Source organism: Neofelis nebulosa, chromosome 5 (assembly GCF_028018385.1).
Source record: "Neofelis nebulosa isolate mNeoNeb1 chromosome 5, mNeoNeb1.pri, whole genome shotgun sequence".
Classification (NCBI taxonomy): Eukaryota; Metazoa; Chordata; class Mammalia; order Carnivora; family Felidae; genus Neofelis; species Neofelis nebulosa.
The window spans coordinates 36,519,562-36,540,931 of NC_080786.1; the positions used below are offsets into that span (position 1 = coordinate 36,519,562).

The following is a 21,370-nucleotide window of genomic DNA, read 5'->3' on the forward strand; positions in this document are numbered from 1 at the left end:
CTGTGGGAGTGACTCGGCTGCCCTCAAGCAGCCTAACCACTGTCTGTCCCTCCAGCTTTGTCTTAACCACACACCAGTCATGCTATAGGCTCTGTGCTGGGGTGGGTACCTAGCTAGGTGATCATCCCGTCCGTCTGCCCCCAGGAGCTAATTCTTGTAACTACCTTCACCAGGAAACATTCCCAGACTGCCCTTCCCAGCCCGGGAAAGGAGCTCCAGATCCTCCATCAAAACATTTCCCTCACTGGTTTGAATGGTCTTTACCTGTCTGTGTTTTTGGCGAACCGGCGCTTGTTGCATTTAGGCTCTTTGGTGCCTGGCACAGAGAGAACGGGGATCAGACCAAATGACTGTGGAATGGAACTGAAGTCAACCCCGGGAGCAGAGACGAGGACACCCAGACCAGGAACTTTCAATTTCCCCAAGGAAGCACCCCCTCGGCCTTCGCTCTGGCCACGCCCTCTGCCTTAGGTCTCCGCTCCGGCTGGGGAGGAGGCTGCCCACCATCAGCTCTAGGAGCCGGTACAGCAGAGAGACCCATCTCCCTGAGCCTCGGGTGGGTGGGGAAGGCTCCGCGAAGCAGGTGCAGTGTGAAATTGGGATTTAAAGACGAGCTGAAGCCTGCTCTTTAAAAATAAAGTGTGGACACGTGTCTGAAGAAGAGGCTATTAAGCCATCCTCTTTTCCTGGCTGCTACTTCCCACGTGCGCTGGGTAGAGACACCAAAGCTGCCGAGTGACCGAGGGTGTCTCCTCCCTCTCAGGGGCACCCACCCTGGAGCTCCCCGCGCGCTTGAATGAATGGGGGAGGACCCGTGCACATGAATGAGTGCGGGAGTGAGGGAGTGCGCGGGTGAGCGGGCGGGTGAATGGCGACCGCGCCGACTCGGCACGGGGGCGCGGGCGCGGGCTCCACTTCCCTCTCCCGCCAGCTGGTGGCCTCGGGAAGGTGGCGGCGCCGGCAGCGGCCCGAGCTGGGACGGGCCGGGGCGCGGGATGGTGGGGGAAGGGGCGTTCCCGGCGGCCGCGCCTTCCGCGGCTATTGGATTAGTGGCCTTCAGGGATGAGCTCAGCCGGATCGGCTTTCAGCTGCAGCCTCCGGGCCGGCCGGGAAGGCGGGGAGCGGGCGGCGGCGGAGGAGGAGGGGGAGGCGGCGGCGGCTGCAGCATCCAGAGCTGGCCGCGGCGGCCGGCGCGCCCCGCGCACAAAGGCGCCCAGCCCCTGGGGAAGGCGATGAGCACACCGCAGCCGGGGCCAGGACCCCAGCTCCAACTACCGAGACGTGCGCCCAGGGCGCCGGGGAAGACGCAGGGCGCGCCAGGGGCCAGCGGCCGAGGCGCGGGCCGTGAGCCCTGAGCCCTGAGCTCGGGACTCGCCGCCCTCCGGGTCAGGCGCGGAGCTTCGGAACGGCTAGCGCGCGGGCCTTGGCGCGTCCCCGGAATCCGCGCAGGAAGGCACTGCCCCACTCCCACCCGACCTCTCGCGCCCTCCCGCCGCGCCCGAGCGCCAACTTCCCCAAGAACGCTCCAACTCCAGGCCACCCTGCCGGGCAGAGGGGGCGCTGCTGCTGGGCACCGGCCGTGAGGACGCGCCCCTGGCCCTGGGGAGCCAGCCGGCATCTTCGAGGTTCCTCGGGCGCCCCTGAGTGGGCGGCGGCGGCGGCGGCGGCAGACGCCTCTACAGGGAGTGCAGGACCTGCCAGCGCTGGCGATTCCTCCCTCGCAGGCGCTCGCCCTCTCTTTTATGGTGAGTATTGTCCAGCTTCTGGCGAGGGGCGCCCTTGGGCGCGCTGGAGCCGGGCGCCAAGATCTGGCAGCGCGGACCTCGTGCGGGCAGGCACTCACCACAGCGGGAGCTCCTGGCACGGGTCCTGTTCGGGTTCCCGGGAATTCCTCTCTGCAGGCTGTGGCGGTCCCAGCTGGTTTGGTTTTGCGCTCAGCCTTTGGGGCGTTTGGGGCCGGCCCCTCTTGCCGTAGGTTCGAAGCCTGCCGCTTCTCTGTAATGGAGACAGCACGAAAAACTGTCCCCCGAGTCACCCTGCCTGGGTTTGGGTCCAAGATCCGTCATTCACTGGCTGGGTGACCTTGGGCAAGGAGCCAAACCTCAGTTTCCTCATCCGTAGGATGGGGATGGTCATGGTACGTATTTTATAGGAGTATTGGTGGGATCTACGAGGTGGTGCCTGTAACGCCCGTAGACCCGTGCCTGGCACAGAGGAAGTACTCAGTCAAATGCTACTAGCTACATTATTATTAGCTGGGTGAGCCCAAGCGTGTCACAACTTTCCGGAGCTGTAGCAGCTCCTTCGTCTATTTAACGGGGACTGAATAGATTGTGGGGGTCTGGGCGGGGTCAGGGGATTCGGAGCGGTGGAAATTAAGGGCCTGGCACGCAGTAGGCTGTGAGGAAGTGGTGTCTGTTGTTATCGTTTACTCTAGACGCTGGGGTAAGAGAGCGCTGCTCGCTGCTCGGGGCCAGTTTCTGCCCTTGCCTGGAGACAAACTTGGTGATGCTCAGGAAGGGAAGGGAAGGGGTCGCGAGCTCTGCGAGTCACGGATAGGGGTAGGAGGTGGGGTCTGGGAAGGTGGGAGGAGGCCAGAGCCTGGAGCGCGGCAAATGTGGCTGCTCCGGTAGCGCAGGACGCGCCACGGGCTCCGAGCTAGGAGGGGACACCAAGCCCAGGACCTCTCTCTGGTGGGATAAGCTGAGAAAGTGACCTATCCAGCCTCCCTAATGGCCGACCGTGGACTATTGCGGACTGGAAAGGAGGGGAGGGCAGTTTTGTACCGCTGTCACCAAGAGGCGGAGAGTTCTGGGCTCTGGAAACAGCCTAGAGTTCGAATTCCGCCTCCACCATCAGCCCTCCGTGTGACCTTGGGCAAGTACTCTAATCTCTCCCAGTTTAATTTCTTCCTCTGCCCTATCCTCCTCCGGGGGCGGTTGGGGGTGGGGGGTTGTGAAGAAAGGAGTTCTCTCCTCTCTAGGAATCTGAGCCCCCATCTTTCCACCCACCTTCTGCCCTCCCCGCAATCTGATGAGCCTAAATCCGGAAGACGTGAAATGTTATGCCTGAGCCTCAGGGAAACGCTGTTAAAAGGAGGATCCAGGATCTGCCCACCCTCTTCTCGGCCGGTCACCGCAGCATAAGAAGAGATCAATGTACTAAGTCTCTCTCAGTCTCTCCATCTTTGTTTCCCCACCTTCTCACCTCTCTCCTCCAGACATATTCTGCCCCTTCTGTCAGGCTGATGGGGGAACCTCTTCTCATCCCGCAAAACCTTCATTTGTTTTTAAAGCTCTGCAGATTAATGGAGTTTGCAGAAAGACAAAAAGTGTCAGTAGCATGATATCAGCAAGCTTTGCACAAGGGCATATTCCTCTGAAACACATACTTTCTCATTGATTCAATTTTAAAACTTCCTTAAAAAGTAGTAATAAAAGTACTTTAAGCCACCTTTGGCAAGAAGCAAACAACATTCAACTTGCTGGCCATTCCACTCAAATACCTCTCCAGTTTGCATTTCTATTTTATTTCAAAGACTGATAAATTCAATGATATAAAAAGAAACTCTGCATGGGAAAGAAATCACCATAAATAGTCAAAAGTCAAAGTAGGGGGAGAATTATTACTCCTATCCAAAGGGCTCATCTCTTTAATATGTAAAATGTTCCTCATGTCAATAAGCAAAAGACCAAAACTGGATAAAGATCATAAACAGTCCACACACGCGAAATGACACTCAAACATGTGACAAGATGCTCTACCTCCCTCAATAAGAATGCAAGTGAAAACATGCACTCTTTTCACTTACTTACTTACCTAGTAAGTAAGATAGGGGCCCTGGGGAGGCTCAGTTGATTAGGCTACCAATTCTTGATTTCAGCTCTGGTCATGATCTCAGGGTCGTGAGAGTGAGCCCTGAGTTTAGCTCCACGCTAAGCATGGAGCCTGATAAAGATTCTCTCTCTCTGCCCCTCTCCCCTGCTTGTGTTCTATCTCTATTAAAATACAAACAAACAAACAGAAAACACGCTACAATAAGATATATATTTTTTTTCACTTCAGCAGATATTAGCAATAAGCATTTATCAGAAACATCTTTTAAAATTTAAATCAAAGCCCTCTCTCTCTTAGAACCTTCTCCAAGCTGCCACGCAGTAGAGCCTGGTCACCGCCAGGGTCTTCCAGGTCTGGTTACTGCCCCCTACTCCCTTTTGCCATCATTTTCTTCCCACATTGCCCTCCACTACTGGCCTTTCTGGTTTTGCTGCAACAGTGGAAGGACTTCATTTGCTGTTCCCCCTCCTAGACTACTTTTTCTCTTCGATTTTCTTAAGACTGGCAGCTTCTTCTAGCTTGGGCAGGCCTATCCTTGGGGGACTTCACTCCTCTCCCAGGAAGTGGCCCAGGCCCGGGCCACTACAGTGTTCCTCATCTCTCTGTGAACAGACCCAGTTCAACTCACCAAATGGGGGCTACTTAATTCTGAGTTGCCTGGCCTGTTGTCACATAGCCAGGCTCTTGAAAGGTCCCTTCTCTGTTGTTATAAGAACCAAGGGTCTCAGGGCAGCTCCCTGGCTAGAACAGGCCATTCTGTGTGGAAAATCAGGAGGGTGGTGGGACCTGGGGTGAAGTTACCAGGCAGAAGCGTCTGCCTCGTAGTCATTTAAAAAAATTAGTGCATAAATTTGTGCGCTTAATTTTTGTGGACATAACCATACGTATTTGGTTAAAGAAGATCAACAGCAAAATATATGTAAAATATCAACACATTTTTAATAAAACATGGTTCCTAAATAAGTCAACTAGTTTATCTGCTGCTGCTCAGCTCAAGAAATAAGGATCTGTTCGGAGGCTGTGAGAAAAAGTCATCTCTGCTAAACCCTTTGGGAAAGAGGATGGTGAACCCAAATCAGATATCATGGGCCTTGTGGACCTTTCCAGGGCAGTGTTGACTGTGTGTGATTTTCGCTTCACATATTGAATTTAGAACTGAATCCCCATTTAAAGTGTGTACTTGGTTTATTATTTTTTTTAATGTGTACTTTAATTTTGAAAAAAGTGTTTGTTGCTTAAAATGCAAAATATACAGGAGATGTGGAGTGGATATTCCTTCTTCAACCCAACAAGTACTTTCTAACCTAGCCCAAGGGGCCAGGTGCTGGCTGGCTGCTGCCAGGAGGTAGAGGAGAGTCGGGTGCTGGCTTTGCCAACAAGAAATGCAGCATGCACTGCAGAAGACAGTAGAGATGAGGGTGCACAGAGCAGGAGGGCTGGCAGAGAGGATGCCCAGCCTGCCTGGGGGGGAGCAATCAGCCAGGCAAGTGAAAGTGGGAAGGCTCCTAGGACACCAAGGTATGGATAAGATGTGGTGCTTGGGGGAGTCTGGCATGGGTACCCTGGGCTGGGCCATGCTGGGAGGCAGTGCGGGAGGAATAAGCAGGAGCAGGTCTTGGAGGCTGTTGTGCCAAGCCACGGGGTGCAGCTTCCCCTGAGAAGCCACGTGGAGAGGTGAATGAGAAGATGGGTGGTGGCTTGGTCAGATTTACCCCTTGGCAATGTGGAAGTGGGCTTAGGGGACACAGACTGGAGTCCAGGAGCCCCATTAGGAGACCATTGTAGTAATCCAGGCAACAGCTGAGCTGAGGGAGAGCTGGAGGCATTAAATGAGAGGGATGGGGGGGGGGGAAATCCATGGCAGAAATGGGGGTGCACAGAGGGGAACCTGGTATGCTGGAGAGGGAAGAGGCTGAGGTTGAGCCCTGGACATGTACTGTTGGGTCATCTTCTCCCCAGATGTCTGGTATCCCAAGAGGGTGAGCATGCCCCCAGACGAGGCTTGTGGTAGAGACCAGGTGGCTTTCCAAGGCTGTTTGAAAGAGCACCTAATCTGGTGGGCAGAGGCTTCCAGCAAGAGGGTTGTGGTGCTGAGGAGAGAAGGCAGGGCTGGATACCCAGTTTGGAAGAATCTGCAGAGGCCGGAAATGAGAGAAGACACATGGAGAGAGAGGGGGGCAGAAACAAAAGATGTGACCTAGGGGGTACCCCCAGGTTTATGGGGCAGGCAAGGTGCATCCTGGAGCCAGGAGGTGGCAGGAAGCTGCCACGAGTTCTGTACCTCTCTATGTGCACAGGAGAGGCCCAGAGCAGCTCCCAAGTCACCCACCTGGCTTAGTGCTGTGAAATGTCATTGGTGGGGAACATGGAGCTCTACTTTCTCCAGGAGGGAGCCGAGGTTGTTCCAGTTATAGCCAGACCACAGAGATGGCTCCGCTCTCGGCCGCATACTGCGAGATAGGTTGAATTACATAGATTCCTGGGGTCAGGGACTCCCTCTCACCTGTCCTCCTCGCCCCCACCCCCACCCCCATCGTCTCTCTCTGTCTCACTGTCTTCCCTCTCTGGCCTCCCTGTTTTCCCAATTCCTCACCAGCCCCTTTTCCTCTCTTGCCCGTTCCCTGGTATCTCAAAAATGCTCCCAGAGACCTCAGGCTTAACAGAGGACCTTCAGAAATCCCAGAAGGTGCCTATCATGATCTCCTCAATCAAGCCTGAGGCATGAATACTTTAGCTTTTCTTTCAGGCATCCTGTGTTTTCCCACAACCAGTTAAACCAAATGGGCAACGTTCAGCTTGGGAGACAAACGAGGTGCTGGACCTGAAGATTATTGTGTTTTCCTCATGGAATTTTCCCTGAGAGGGTCCCAAAGTGTAGCACCCTCCCCCAGCCCCTGTGGTCCAGCTTTGCTCTAGCCCGAGCCACGCTGCGCCTCACGGAGGCCAGCTGCCCCTCAAAACAACCCATATGTTCCTGGGGATGCCCTCTGGGTATGGGAGCAGCTGCAGGGTGACCAGGCCTGCCCAGGCTGCATGTGTATCAGGGCCCCTGGCCTCCGCTGCCTCAGAGGAGTGTCTCTTTCAAATGACCTTGCGAAGCGCGCTGGCCTGGTCTCCGCCCAGCAACCTCCTTCATCCCATCCTCTGCTCTCCTTGCTGGCTGACAGCCTGAGCTTCTGCCCTGGGGGCTCCTGGCTCAGTCACGCGTGGGAGGATTCCCATGGAAACCCCACAAGAAGGAGAGGCTTGGGAAAGCCTCATTGATTCACACTCTAGGAAGACAGGCGTGAGACGGTTCCACCTGGAACTGGACAGATGGCTCTCTTTGTGAGCTCTGGGGAGGAAAAGACTTGCCCAGCCAGTTGTAGCGTGAGCTCCAAGCATGGGTATAGAGGGGGAAAGATGATGGGCGTCAGTGGAGAAAACCTTGGAGGTTCTTTAGTTCATTCATCATTGGTGGTTTCGCTCTGAATGAGCATCTTGTGATGAAACAGCCCCTCTACTTAATGTTTGTATTAAGAGAATCTTAAAAACATCCCAGTCAAACCAGATTAGGGTAGGTATCATTGGCACCATTGGAGAGGCAAACACTAAAGAATAAAGATGGAAATGAATTGCCTGAGCTGCCGGAGCTCTGTACTTCCAGCTCATGCCTCAGTGGAGGTTCTTTTACTCATTTGCTCAGGCTTGTGCGTTGTGTAGACATTCACCTAGCCCTTGCTCTGAGCCAGAACCATGGAGACTCCCTGGGACTGCAGTGAGGGGACCCAGCCCTCCTCTCGAGTTGTTTCCTTGCTGGCGGTGGGCAGGCAGCTAAGGAGAGTCACGGCCTCCTGTGATTAGTCTGGTGGAGTATCGGGGCTTTGCAAGCAGGGAAGGAGGCTCCCCAGAAGTGTTGATTCCCGAGCTGAATTACCCACCTGTGTGCCTGTGGGGGTGTGCAGGGAGAGGGAAGGGACGAAGGCAGCAGCGTGTCAGGACAGGAATGTGTGGGCTTACGTGTGCCTGTTGGGAAATTCTGGCAGGTTGGTAGGGATGCAGTGAAGGGGTTTGTGTGGAGGCCAGGGGAGCACTTTGGGAGGTTAGGGTTAGGGGTCTGCACTTTATCCTGCTGCAGAAGATTGTAAGCAGGGACATGATTAAATTAGTTTTGCATTTTACAAATGCTGTAGTATACATTGAAAAGCAGTATGCCGTCTGTTAAAGGAATTCAAACGGTATCAAACTGCACTGGTTTTTTTTTTTTTATAGTCCTTGTCATTATTCAGACCTGTCACTGGGTGTGACTCCTTTGGTGTGAGCTCTCCCTAGAGGGACACGGTCTGGTTTTATACTTCCCCGTAGCCTCAGCTCCCCAGGGAGGCAGCATCACTGTTGGTTACAAGTAGGACTGAAATCCATACCCACCCCATAAGTCTGAAGCCAAAGGCCACACTCAGAGGAGGGTGGCTCACCCAGTCATTACCAATTCCTGCAGCATCTGTCTTGTGGCAAACCCCATGCCTGGGTGAGCCTGGCCAGGCCTCTGAGAATGGGATTTCTGGTCCCGTGCCTCTGAAGGCTGAGTGTCACATTTTGCAAACCGCTGAGGCTCCTTAAGCGATGCAACCTCCATGCTTCACATCCCCTTGTTTCTCTGTCGGGTTGCAAGACCCACCAGGGTCCTGGGAAGGGCAAGTGGCAATTTGGGTTTTTGTTTTCTTGCTCAGTCATCGTTGAAGCCCCAGGGCGGACCCTGCCAGATAATGTCATTAAGCATCCCATCCAAGCGTAGACTAAGAGATTAAGTTTGGTTTGGGGGGAATGTGAAAGAGGAACCATTAAGCATTGTTCAGTATGCCCTCTGCTTACTGGGTTGAGAGACGATGTTATTATTCCTATCAGGAAGTTGGACTTTGTCGTATCTCCTGTGTGCCTGGCCCGGTGCCACGTCCTGTGGTGGAGACAAGAAATGTGACAAGCACCCACTCCTGGCTGAAGAGAGAAGGCAGGGACTGAGCCTGACCTGGCCACTGCTCTATCCCTAGCTCTCAGCAGCACAGAGCCTGGCACGTGGCAGCTATCCTCCAAGTGTTTGTTGAATGAATAAATGAGAACTAGGGCAGGAAGCGTGCACAGCAGTACCTAACAAAGGGGCAGATTAGATACAGCCAAGAGTCAGGTGATCAGGGGCGATGACAGTGTTAATGGCAGAACTAGGCCCCATGTCCTCATCTCCTGATTACATCCTCTAAAAAGCAGAAAGTGAGACCTCCCTGAAGGTCAGTGTCACCTCTCCACATGCATACATGTACTCTACCCTGTCTTTAGAGCATGGTGCCTCTGTCTGTGCTTGGAGGGGAGCAGAGACGTGCAGGTGAGAGATTCCTGTCCTCAGAGGAGCACCCCTAAAGGTAGAAAAAAAGCAGATCAATAGGACTAGAGAGACCAGGCTGGCTCTGGGCGGACAGAGGTCTGGGGCAGGTCCCTCGAGTCCTGGTGGATCAGGGCAGGCTTCCTGGAGAAGGTGGAGCTGTCAGGCAGGATTGGGAAGATGAGGAAGGAAGGACTAGGGACTCCACCCCCCTGGACACAGACATGAAGACTGACCTGTGCCCCGGTTTAAGAGTTGGGACTCTGCATTGCTAATTTCCTTTCTCCCAGCTCTGGCCTCGAGCCGGTTGTCAGCTGGTCCTTCTGTCCCTCGATTCTGATTCTGACCGTTGCCCGTGACAGGTTCCATGGGACTAAAACCAAATTTCTTAGCCCCTCTTTTATTCATTATTCACTCACTAGTTGCAGGAAACCTAAGATGCTAGAACTTCCCTGGGGTGAAGACTATAGAGGCCGTGAGTCTTGGCTGGGTGCAGGGAAGGTGAGAGCAGAATAGGGCCCCCGCTGCAGACCAGGATCTGGGCTAGAAGCTAACACATAGTCCCCTATTGTTGAGCGTTTGGGCTGGTCTCCATTCTTCACTGCTGTGAACCACTCTGCCCTTCGCTCCGTCGCTGAATCTTAGTGCTCACCCGTGGTTGTGTCTTTAGGGTGCGTTCAGGGCCCAAAATGGCAATGTCAGAGAATATACACAGTTTAAAGGAGCACTTACCATTTACTGGGTACCTCCTGAGTGCCCTGGGCCATTCCAGACATCCTTGCAAAGGCAGACAAGGTTAGCACAGAGTTAGCAGCCCTTCTCAGGTGAGTCTCAGAGAGGTCATGTCCTTGCCCAAGGCCCAGTGGACAGCCAGGCATTCAAACCCTGCCCTTCATTATAATGTGCGGTCGCTAGTTAGTGGACATCAGCACTCTGCGTGGGTCCTGCCTTGGGGGGGAGCAGCAAAGGGGCCATCTCTTATATGTCTGCCTTGCCTCACCCCCAGTGTGGGCAGCCTTTGGGATCCCCACCTTCCACTGTTGGGACAGAGGCCTTGAGGTCCTGAGACTGCAGCTGGGAAGGAGAGCCTTTGCCCTCAGGGACCCAGTGCGGGTCTCCTCTGGGGATGTGGTTTCGCTCTTGCTCTCAGACACCTTAAAGGTGTCCGTTCAACAGCAACAACTCTCAAGCGGGCCTGGCTGTGCACAAGGATAAGGCAGTTTCCCTTAGATTCGCCCTGTGTGGGCCACACAGCTCTGATTACAGGAAGAAAAATGGGAGAGCATGGGCTTGTCCTACCATGGCCCAGGGGTCCCTCTCAGTCCTGCCGCTTGCTAGGAACCTCTCTGAGCCTGTTTCCTCATTTGAATAAAGGGGCAGATGCCTTACAGTTCCTGGGAAGCGGCTGTCATGCCACTTGGCACAGAGCGAGTGCAGATACTTAAGGTTAGTGTGGGAGAAAGCATAGAGGAGCGCGTGCGATGGGGGCTTTGGCTGCAGGATGGGAACTGCTCTGCTGTCCTTTAGCCGTTTGCTTCAGTCAGGCTGCTTTCTCTTGGCACCTTAGTTTCATGGTCTGTTAGCTGGGACTATAAGGTGCCTTCGAGGCAGATTCCAACCCTTACAGTCCGTTGCATCAGGGCAGACTGTACAGACTTACAGAGACGGCCCTGGATGAGGGTCGGTTCTATTAACAGAGTCCCCACACACAGCCTGCACCTCTCACACGTTGTCTTGTTTATTTCTCATAATCAGGTTGAGGCTCAAGGGCTGAGTGAAGGTTGCTATGAAGCTCTAAGGTGAATAGAGAAAAAAAGCAAGTTGTGTTGCTCACTGAACTACAGTGTCCAGTTTTCTTGTACACACAATGGGTCCTCATTTCTGTCTGGACCCTTTGGGTTTGATACCCCCACCCCCTCCTCACTCCCCTGCCTCTTCCCTTTTACTCCTCCCCCTGCCCTCCACAGAAATGGCAACACACCTCACATAAGGTTCTGCACTTTGTTTGACTTCATCATCGGTACGTTCTTTTCTCCAGTTGCATAGTATTCCATTACATGGATTTACCATAATTTATTTAGCCTGTCTTTAGTTATGTTTCCCCCCAATATTTTGCTATTACAAACAATGCTGCAGTGTATTACATCTATATAAAATATTTGATATATACATGTATTATATACATATTATATATAATACATATTTTATGCATCTGATGTATTATATGTATGTACATAGTTCTGCATATTTAATACTGAATAAATACTGGCAGTGGAATAGCTAGGTCAAAAGGTATGTGCATTTCCAATTCTGATAGACGGTGTTAATATGTCATCCACTGAGGTCACACCATTTTACCTTCACTTTAGCAACATATGAGCCTGTCTGCTTCTCCAGGAAGGTGTTATCCAACTTTTTGAGCTTTGCTAATCTGATAAATAAAATGGCATTTCATTGCATTTCTAACTTGTTTCTCTCTCTCTTTTTAAATGTTTGTTTATTTTTGAGAGAGAGTGAGTAGGTGAGGGACAAAGAGAGAGGAGAGAGACAAACCCAGACAGGCCCTGTGCTGTCAGTGCAGAGACCCACACAGGGCTTTGAACCCACAAACTGCGAGATCATGAGCTGAGCCAAAATCAAGAGTCCAAGGCTTAACCGACTGAGCCATCCAGGTGCCCCCTAACCTGTTTCTCTTTTATTATGCATTTGGTGGAACATCTTTCCAAAGGAGCCATTTGTTTTTCTTTTTGTGTGAACTATTTGTTGTATCTTTCACATTCTGTATGTGGGTTGGTCTTCTCTTAGCAATTTGTTTGTCATATATTTGTAATCTGTGTCTTAAATATTTCCCCATATTAAAACAATAAGCAAGTCTAACTTCTTTCATGAGTGCTTTTTGTTACGCCATTTGGTTATTTCCCATTTTCATTTCTTTTTTATTTTTTAATAAATTTTTAATGTTTTATTTCCTTTTGAGAGAGAGAGAGAGAGAGAGAGAGAGAGACAGAGTGTGAGTGAGGGAGGGGCAGAGAGAGAAGGAGCACAGAATCCGAAGCAGGCTCCAGGTTCTCAGCACAGAGCCTCACATGGGGCTCGAACCCACGAACCATGAGATCATGACCTGAGCTGACGTTGGACACTTAACTGACTGAGCCACCCAGCTGCCCCCCCCATTTTCAGTTCTTATGTCTCATATTTGTGCCTTCTCCCCACCCTTTACATGATTAGCTTAAATGGTTTATGTGTTTTATTGTTTCCTTATTTTAGTCATTGAAGTTCTGCATTTAAAGTACAGTTAACAATATATGAAAATATAAATTATTTAACTTTAGGTGAAATGACCTGAATAAAGGCCCATGATGCCATTTTTTAAAAAGAAAATTCACTAATATTTTGTAAATTAAAAAAAAGATAAACTGAAATAATCTAAATGCTAACACTGTTTACATCTGGTTAATGAGATAGGTGGTGATTTATAGTTTTGTACATTTTTTTGAATTTTCTAGAACTTAGAAATTAGTTTTCTAATTAATAGACTTTAATTTTTAGAATAGTTGTAGATTTATAGAAAACTACATAGAAAATATGTACAGTTCCCATATACTCACACCCAGTTTTCCCTATTATTAACATTTTACATTAGTATGGTACATTTATCACAGCTAATTAACCAATATTGATACCTTGTTAACTAAAGACTATGCTTTATTCAGATTTCCTTAGTTTTCTCCTAGTATCGTTTCTCTGTTCCAGGATACCATATTAAATTTAGTTGTCATGTCTCTTTAGGTAGGCTTGCCTTGGCTGTGACAGTCTGTTCCTTTTTCTTTTTTTAAGCTTATTTACTTATTTATTTTTGAGAGAGAGAGAGAGAGCCAGTGTGTGCCCTCAAATACGAGAGCAGGGGAGGGGCAGAGAGAGAGGGATAGAGAGAGAATCCCATGCAGCCTCTGCACTGTCAGAGCAGAGCCCAATGTGGGGCTCGAACCCACAAACCATGAGATCATGGCCTGAGCCAAAATCAAGTGTCTGGTGTTTAACCGACTGAGCCACTCAGATGCCCCAGATGTTCCTTGTCTTTAACACCCTTAACAGTGTTGACGAGTATTGGCCAGGTATTTTGTTGGATGCCCCCCATTGGAATCTGTCCTATATCTTTGTCATGATTAGACTGAGGTTATGGGTTTTGTGGAAGAAGACCATAAAGTACTATTTCATTACATCATGTTTTATCATTTCATGACATACTATCAGCATGATAATGATATAATAATTAATAACCATATAATAGATAATATAATATGGTAGATTAAATGATTGCCTTAGACAGTTTTTGTGTTTTATTGGTTTTGTTTTGTTTTGTTTTTGTGGTACTTTTTTCCCAAAGAATTAGTTCTCACATTAGTTCTATTGTTTTTCTATTTTATTATGCTTAATTCACGTATTTTCATTTTTTATACTTACTAGTATAAGTACATCTCTGAGTAGTAGGATCCCACAGGTTTTAAGATATGGAATGTGTTTTGTTTTTCTTACTGTGTATATATTCTGCAAATTCTATCTAGGTTTCTTTTTTTGATTTGAGTTGTTTAGAAGAAAGTTTTTAGGGGCACCTGGCTGGCTCAGTCGAGTAAGCTTTCGACTTTTGGTTTCGGCTCAGGTCATGATCCCATGGTTCATGGTTTCAAGCCCCACGTTGGGCTCTGCTCTGATAGCATGCAACCTGCTTGGGATTCCCTCTCTCTCCTTCCCTCTGCCCCTCCCCCCACTCATGCTCCCATGCTCACTCGCTCTCTCTCTTTCTCTCTCTCTCTCTCAAAATACATAAATAAACTTTAGAAAAAACAGAGTTTTGTAAAATATCCAAGTGGTAGGGTTCTGTCTCATATTTTTGTGATTAATTTTTAGTTTTTCTTTTATGTTACTAGATTCTGTATTATCTCTGCTTTTTCTGTAAGGTTTACTTGTGGCCTGATAAATGGGAAATGTTTTGATATATACCTCAATTAACCCTGCCTTATTAATTATGCAATTTTTATTTTTTTATGTCCTTTGCTAATTTGGTTCACTGATCTGTCAAAAGCTTACAAAGGTACTGCCTCTGCTGTGTATCTATCTGCCTGTTCTTCCTTGTTATTGTCTGTAGCTTTTGATCTGAATTTTGGTGCTATTATTTGGTATGTTAGATCTTTAATATTGTTGCCTCTCTTTGCTTTGGAGATACCTCTTTTAAAAAAAAATTTTTTTTAATGTTTATTTTTGAGAGAGAGAGCATGAGTGGGGGAGGGGGAGAGAGAGACAGAAACACAGAATCCATCGGAAGCAGGCTCTAGGCTCTGAGCTGCCAGTACAGAGCCCAACTCAGGGTTCGAACTCACAGGTTGTGAGATCATGACCTGGGCTGAAGTCGGATGCTTAACCGACTGAGCCACCTAGGTGCCCCTGGAGAGGTCTTTTATATGTAGCATATGGTTGGGAGTTTTGTCTTATTTTCCAACTTACATTTTTTTTTTTTTTTTTACTATGGCCATTCATTGACACAGCTAGTATTTCAGGCTTAGTTTTACCATCATATTTTATGTCTTTGTGTTATGATTTCTCTTGCTTCTTACAGCAGAATCTTTCAGTGTGCGGTCTTTTGTGTTGTGTTCTTTCTGACAGTTTGGAAGCTTTGCACTTTAGTTCTTCTAGAGGTTGCCTTTATAACTATGTAAGATGCATTTTATCTTTTTTTTTTTTTTAGACTGTGCTAGTTGTCTCCCTTCTGAAATAAGTGATCACAAAATTACTTTACAAATTTAGTCACAATTTTTAAGTGCTTTGTGACAGCTTTTTTCCGGTGAATTTTCTTGATTTGCCATTTGTTGTTGTTGTTGTTGTTCTCTCCCTCCTTTATTTCTCCTGTAAGCATCTTTGACTATGTCGTGCGCTAATTCCTCTAGATCAACGTTTTGCAGGGGATTTATGCAGAGGGGAGGTGCCAGGAAGTATTTTAGGAGAGCAGGATTGCTCCCGGTTCATGGTAATTTTGTTCCTAGGACTGAGGCCGTGATTTCTTTTGGCCTCGCTTCTACCCAGCAGCAGAGTTCTGTAGCTATGGGCTTCCCCCAATCTCCCACTCTGCCTCAACAACACACTGCTTCCTGTGACGATGGCAGGCCTGTGGTTTTCTTGCTACCCCTGCCCTCCTCTGTCCTCAGGGTGTCCGAGGCAGCTCCCACTGCCAGACCACATACCCTGCTCCCACTGTTCTGTTTAGGAACCATTGGTTTTTTTCCATCAGAGAGTGCCAGCTACTGGTTGGCTTTGCCAGCTTTATCCGAGATCTGCAGCCACAGGTGTTTTCTGTAGGTGTTTTCTCACCCCCGTTTGATCTTCGCTGCTTTTGGCAGTCCTTTACTGTTTTTGGCAGTCTTTCCTTATAAGTTGTGGTTCGGGTTACAAATGTGTTCTGGTTTTGCTGAAGATAAAATTTGCATTTCTCTTTCTCTTTCTCCTTTATTTTAGGTGATTTAGGATATGAAAAGAAGTAACTGTATTCTGCTATCTTCGGGCTGTCTAGTGTTGCAAATTTTTACGTGCTCTGGTTTCCCCCAGATTAAACATTAGCCAGAGCTCTCTGGATAGGGTTGGCATGTGCTGAAGTTGGGGTCTGCAAATAGAAGGAAAAGAAAATGAGAGTTGAGAATAAAACAGGAGAGTTAGAAAGGAATCCATAGTATACTTGCTGTGCTGTGTAGCAGCAAGTTTCTTTCCTTCTCCGTTTGGACTGTGGCTGGGAGTGGGCCACTGTTTGGGTGGGAGGTTGTGGCCAGGCAGAGCAGGGCATGAAAAATGCCTGCCCCTTGGTCTGTCTCAGGGGAAGTCATTCTGAGCCCAGCAGCTCTTAGGCCAGAGAAGCGAGGGCACATACCTCTGCCCTGGACTGGCTGCCGGGCTCACCTCTCCATCTTTCCCCACACCCAGGGCTTGTCCAAGCAGCCCAAGCACTCTGGGCTCTGGCTGGCCTCCTAGAGATGGTGGCCAAGTCCTCCTCCCTGAAAACCAGGATCTTGCCTCAGAGGAGGTTGTCCGGGGTCAGTGTTGTTAATGGTGTTTACGTGCCCGAAGAAAAAGCATGCTTATCCGAAGGGAAGGGGTGCTTGTGGGATTCCCAGAGGATAGAGCCAGAGAGGAAAACCTGCCCCCAGAATCTCAGGCTTGGCCCTTTGTATTACTGTCTCTCCAGATTACCACGCCACCCAGAGGGTGCTATTTATCCCCATTTTACAGATGAGGAAACTGCAGGCCATGCAGCTTTGAGTTGGAGACAGGCATTTGGATGCAGTTTTTTCTGGCTCCAGAGCCTGGACCCCAGCTCCCTCATTCCCCCTGCCTCCCACTCCCCTTCCCATGGAGACCCCACCCCACCCTCATATGGCTGTCCTGTGTCCATGTTCACGTTATGATTCACGCAGCCCCTGGGCATCACTGGCTGTCGGTGCTGCTGTTGTAACCCGTGCGCTTTGCTTCCTTCCAGGAGCTTGGGCCCCTGCCCCAGCCCGGTAGAGGCTGTGGAGGTGTACGGTCCAGAAGCCTGGTACCCAGCCCGGCGGCCCATCCCTGGCTGTGGGGAGCGGAAGCTCCCACGAGGTAGCGGTGGCCTGCAGCGGCCCCCTCCCGGCAGCGAGCCATGGGCCAGAAGCTCTCGGGGAGCCTCAAGTCGGTGGAGGTGCGAGAGCCGGCGCTGCGGCCGGCCAAGCGGGAGCTACAGGGAGCGGAGCCGGGGCGGCCGGCGCGGCTGGACCAGCTGTTGGACATGCCGGCGGCGGGGCCGGCGGTGCAGCTGCGGCACGCGTGGAACCCTGAGGACCGCTCGCTCAATGTCTTCGTCAAGGATGACGACCGGCTCACCTTCCACCGGCACCCGGTGGCCCAGAGCACCGACGGCATCCGCGGCAAGGTGGGCCACGCCCGGGGCCTGCACGCCTGGCAGATCAACTGGCCGGCGCGGCAGCGTGGCACCCACGCCGTAGTGGGGGTGGCCACGGCTCGAGCCCCCCTGCACTCCGTGGGCTACACAGCACTGGTGGGCAGTGACGCGGAGTCGTGGGGCTGGGACCTGGGCCGCAGCCGCCTCTACCACGACGGCAAGAACAGGCCGGGAGTGGCCTACCCCGCCTTCCTGGGGCCCGAGGAGGCCTTCGCGCTGCCGGACTCGCTGCTCGTGGTGCTGGACATGGACGAGGGCACGCTCAGCTTCGTGGTGGACGGCCAGTATCTGGGCGTGGCCTTCCGCGGCCTCAAGGGCAAGAAGCTGTACCCAGTGGTGAGTGCGGTGTGGGGCCACTGCGAAGTCACCATGCGCTACATCAACGGCCTTGACCGTAAGTACAGAGTGGGGGTGCCTGGCGGTTTCAGAGGCGGGCTGTCGTGGGACCAGTTGGGGAGGGCGGCAGGAAGCAGGCGAGGCCCCACCTTCCGTGGTCGCTGGGCATAACCCTGCTGTGTAGAGGATGTGGACTCTCCTTTACTGGCTTGGTGATCTTGGGCTGTGCCTCAGTTTTCCCACCTGCAAAAGTGGCACAAGGACAGTAACCTTGGGCGTGTTGTTGTGACGATCACATACCATAATAATGTATGTGACGCGCTGAGAACGGTGACTGGCACCTAATAAGGGCTTCCTGTGTTGATGCGAATCATGAATCTTGCTGTCTGTGTAACGGTTATGCAAAATGAGGTCTCCTCTGTGCCAGGCCTCAGCTCACAGCAGGAGGAGAGGGACGGTAGAAGATAGAGTCCCTGCACACGAATGCCATACACTCTGAGTTAATTTGTATAATAAGTGTAGTAAGTGATGATAATAACGACTCTCCTGTATTGACCACCAGCTGAAGGCAGGGACTGGACGCTCAATTCCCAGCTCTTCCTGGTGAAGAATAATCATCTCTAGCTGATTATTGCCTCCTGGGAATGAGAGCCAAAAGTTGTAGAATCTCTTAATTTTTCCAAGAGGACCCAGAAATCTAGATTTGTGTGAAAGATCCCAATTTTCAGGAGTTGGCAGCTGCTGAAAACACCACGTCGTCAAACAAAACACCCTCGCAGGCTGTAGGCAAGCCCCTAGGCTGCTGGGGTTGATCCCTGGCAGCTCTAAGGCCTCCTGTCATTTAACATGCACCATCATGCTGTCAGGCACCTTCAAAATCACGGCAACAAAAATGGTTATGTTTTTAGGAGGTAGTCATTCGGAGGCAGGGTGGCCTCTGGACAGAGGCATCTATGGCCACCAGCTGAGCGGAGCCTTGTGGGCTTATGCACTTCTCATCCAAATAGACTTCCTGCCACACCCCTGACACAGCTCACAGAGGCAGGTGCTTAAAGCCTGAATTCCAGTTTATTCATTTCAAATGAGAGATATAATTGCCCCCATTTCAGGGAGCAGAGCTACAGAGAGCCAGGGTCTACCTAGGTCGTCTGTCAGCCGCTGAAACATTCTTTTTCCACGCTCCCCCCCCCCCACCTTCAGTTGAGGCGCTGAGAGTAACACCCAAGAAAAGAAGTCAAGAACAAGATTTTACTCAAGTAAAATTTATATTTACTTGAGTATAGGTTAGGTTGACTGGGTTTTTTTTTTTTTTTTTTATTTAAAATATTTTTTTTTCCAACGTTTTTTATTTATTTTTGGGACAGAGAGAGACAGAGCATGAACGGGGGAGGGGCAGAGAGAGAGGGAGACACAGAATCGGAAGCAGGCTCCAGGCTCCGAGCCATCAGCCCAGAGCCTGACGCGGGGCTCGAACTCACAGACCGCGAGATCATGACCTGGCTGAAGTCGGACGCTTAACCGACTGCGCCACCCAGGCGCCCCAGGTTGACTGTTTTCAAGGGTGCCAGGCCAGCAGAAAGTGGCTGGTGTGCTCAGCTCTCTGGTGTAATAGGTGACATTCTTGCTCAGATTTCCTTTTCATGGTTGTTGAACTGAGATTGCCATTGATGGCAAAGTGTTGTTCTGTTTTCTCTGATTTATCTGGTTAGATCTCAGAGCAGCTGAGTGTGTGCTGAGAAGGGCTAGTTTAATCATCCCAGTGCCATGTGGAGAATGTCTGGAACCCTCACAGACATGGGGAGCAGGCAAACCCCAGTACCAAGAAAACCAATGGCAACAACAAACACTCTTTCAAGCAGAATTGGGAAATTTACTTGCCAGAATTTATCCTGGGACTAGAAGGGTGGACTTGGTGCACAAGGCTCTGGAGTCTGACATGCCTTAGTTCCAACTGCATCCCCAGTGCTCGATGGTTTTGCGTCTTCAGTGAGTCATTCTAATGCCTTACAGCTCATTTTGCTTGTCAGTAAAATGGGACAGCATCAGGTCTCTTTCACAGCTGCTGTGAGATCTCGTAGCTGGGATTAAAGGCTGACATTGATACCCAGCAGGAGCTACCTGAGCCAGCAATTGGGCCCCCAAGGTGGGCTTCCTCTTGGGTATTGATTCACTGATTCATGCCCAGCTATTATCTGTTGCTTGGTTTTCAGGCACAAAGCTGAGATGCTAACAAGGTCATAGACTGTGGCTCCCCCATGCGTGTTAGGATCAGGAGGAGTCAAGCCCTGGTATCCTCCTTGGTGCAATGTTGGTGGGGAGCTAGGTGGGAACAGATAGTTGTGTTGGGGGCATTTTGAGTGCTTGGATCCTTCAGGTGGCTGGAGAAGCTCAGTGAGGCTGAAACGTGGACTGTTCCATGCTTTTCCTCACTGGTGGTGATTTTTGAGGTTGGCTGAAGCTGGAATGCTCCTCGAGGAGGCAAGCAAAGGCCAGGATGTGATGTGATCCTGTAGCATCTGTTGTTCCATGTCAGGATTGGCTTGTCTGCTATGACACTGGCCTGTTCTCCAGCTAGAAGCAATGTTCTCTATCATGGGCAGGGTATGATTGCAAAAAGGAGGAGCTCAGCAGAGGCACCTGGCTGGCTCACTCGCTTAAGCGTTCGACTCTTGGTTTCAGCTCAGGTCACGATTTCACAGTTCATGAGTTCAAGCCCCACATTAGGCTCCACACTCCTGCTTGGAATTCTTTCTCTCTTCCTCTCTCTCTGCCCCTCTCCTGCTCACTCTCTCTGTCTCTCTCTCAAAGTAAATAAATCAACTTCAAAATTTTTTTAAAAAGTTGGGGAACTCAACTTTTCTGTGCTTTGAAAGGCCATGGTCAGCCTAGGGCAAGCCCTGACTACGGAGTGGGCCATAGGACATGCTGCACTGGACTCTGATAGGGGCTGGTTGGGAAGGGACTGTGTGATGCCTGTAGGTGGGACCTGGGCTGATGTCCACCAAGGGCATCCTGGGCACTGGGAGGCGTTTGGCCTCAGGGAGTCCCTGGGCAGGGAAGGTGACCCAATGTGGGGTTGTGTACGTGAGAATTCTGTGCCAACATTGGTTGCGGACATGATGTCAAGTCCCCATTCTCAGACCCGACAGGGATGTAGGGGAGCACAGTCAGAGACACGTTCTGGAGCAGAAAGGCGGGGCTGCTCTCTGGGGTTGCTTCCCCGGAAGATCATCAGGGAGAGAGCTGTGCCCAGGGCTCCTCACAGACTATGTTAGTCTGGCCCTAGAATTCACCAGAAGGCCGGGCACAAGGATTACCGCTCTGAACCTCACTGTTCTCCTTTGTAAAATGGACGTAGTAAAGCTCGCCGACACAGAGCAGTTACACGGCAAGTGGTGCTTCTGCTTTGATTAGTTAGGTGAGTGGAGCCAGGTCCTGGGGTTGACCTATGGGTTACAACAAAAGCGGCCTCAATAGAAGCTTCTCCTCTAATGTGACGGAAGGAAGTTGATGGATATCCTTTTCTCAATTTTTGAATTTTTATGACTCTGAAAGCAAGACCTAAAAAGGTCTAACCTCATTTAACTCGGAAGCATGTGTTCGCTGGGGGCAGGAGCCCCAAGAAGCACGTTTTCCTGTTGCAAATGTGTTCTTTGGCTGTGGCATGGAGTGAAGTGGCTCTACCTTTCAGAGTTTGCTGCAAAGAGCTGCAGGACCCCCGGGGGCTCTGCCATTTCGAATGAAGCGTAGAACCAAGGCCGGGCAAGTGGGCAAATCTCCAGATGATCAGATCCAGGGCCCAAATAATAACAGCAGTAATAGCACACCAGCGATAAACTAAACTCCCTCTTAGGTGGTGCTGGGCTCTATTC

General features: G+C 50.6%; 1 protein-coding gene and 1 long non-coding RNA gene across 2 annotated transcripts in view; one reads left to right on the forward strand and one right to left on the reverse strand.

Moving 5' to 3' along the window:
* Window positions 1–768: 768 nt before the first annotated feature.
* The window catches only part of SPSB4 (splA/ryanodine receptor domain and SOCS box containing 4), an 81,491-nt gene continuing 60,889 nt past the window's right edge, over window positions 769–21,370 (forward strand). Inside the window, exons 1-2 of the mRNA XM_058730050.1 lie at window positions 769–1,745; window positions 16,710–17,556. Of these exons, the coding sequence (XP_058586033.1) occupies window positions 16,863–17,556 (694 nt within the window). The 5' untranslated portion in view covers window positions 769–1,745; window positions 16,710–16,862. The remainder of the gene's footprint in view (window positions 1,746–16,709; window positions 17,557–21,370) is intronic.
* Window positions 14,911–17,190, reverse strand: LOC131511927 (uncharacterized). The gene is made up of 2 exons (XR_009261815.1): window positions 17,084–17,190; window positions 14,911–15,842 (listed from the first exon to the last, which is right to left on the reverse strand). It is a non-coding gene; the product is annotated as an uncharacterized LOC131511927 (long non-coding RNA).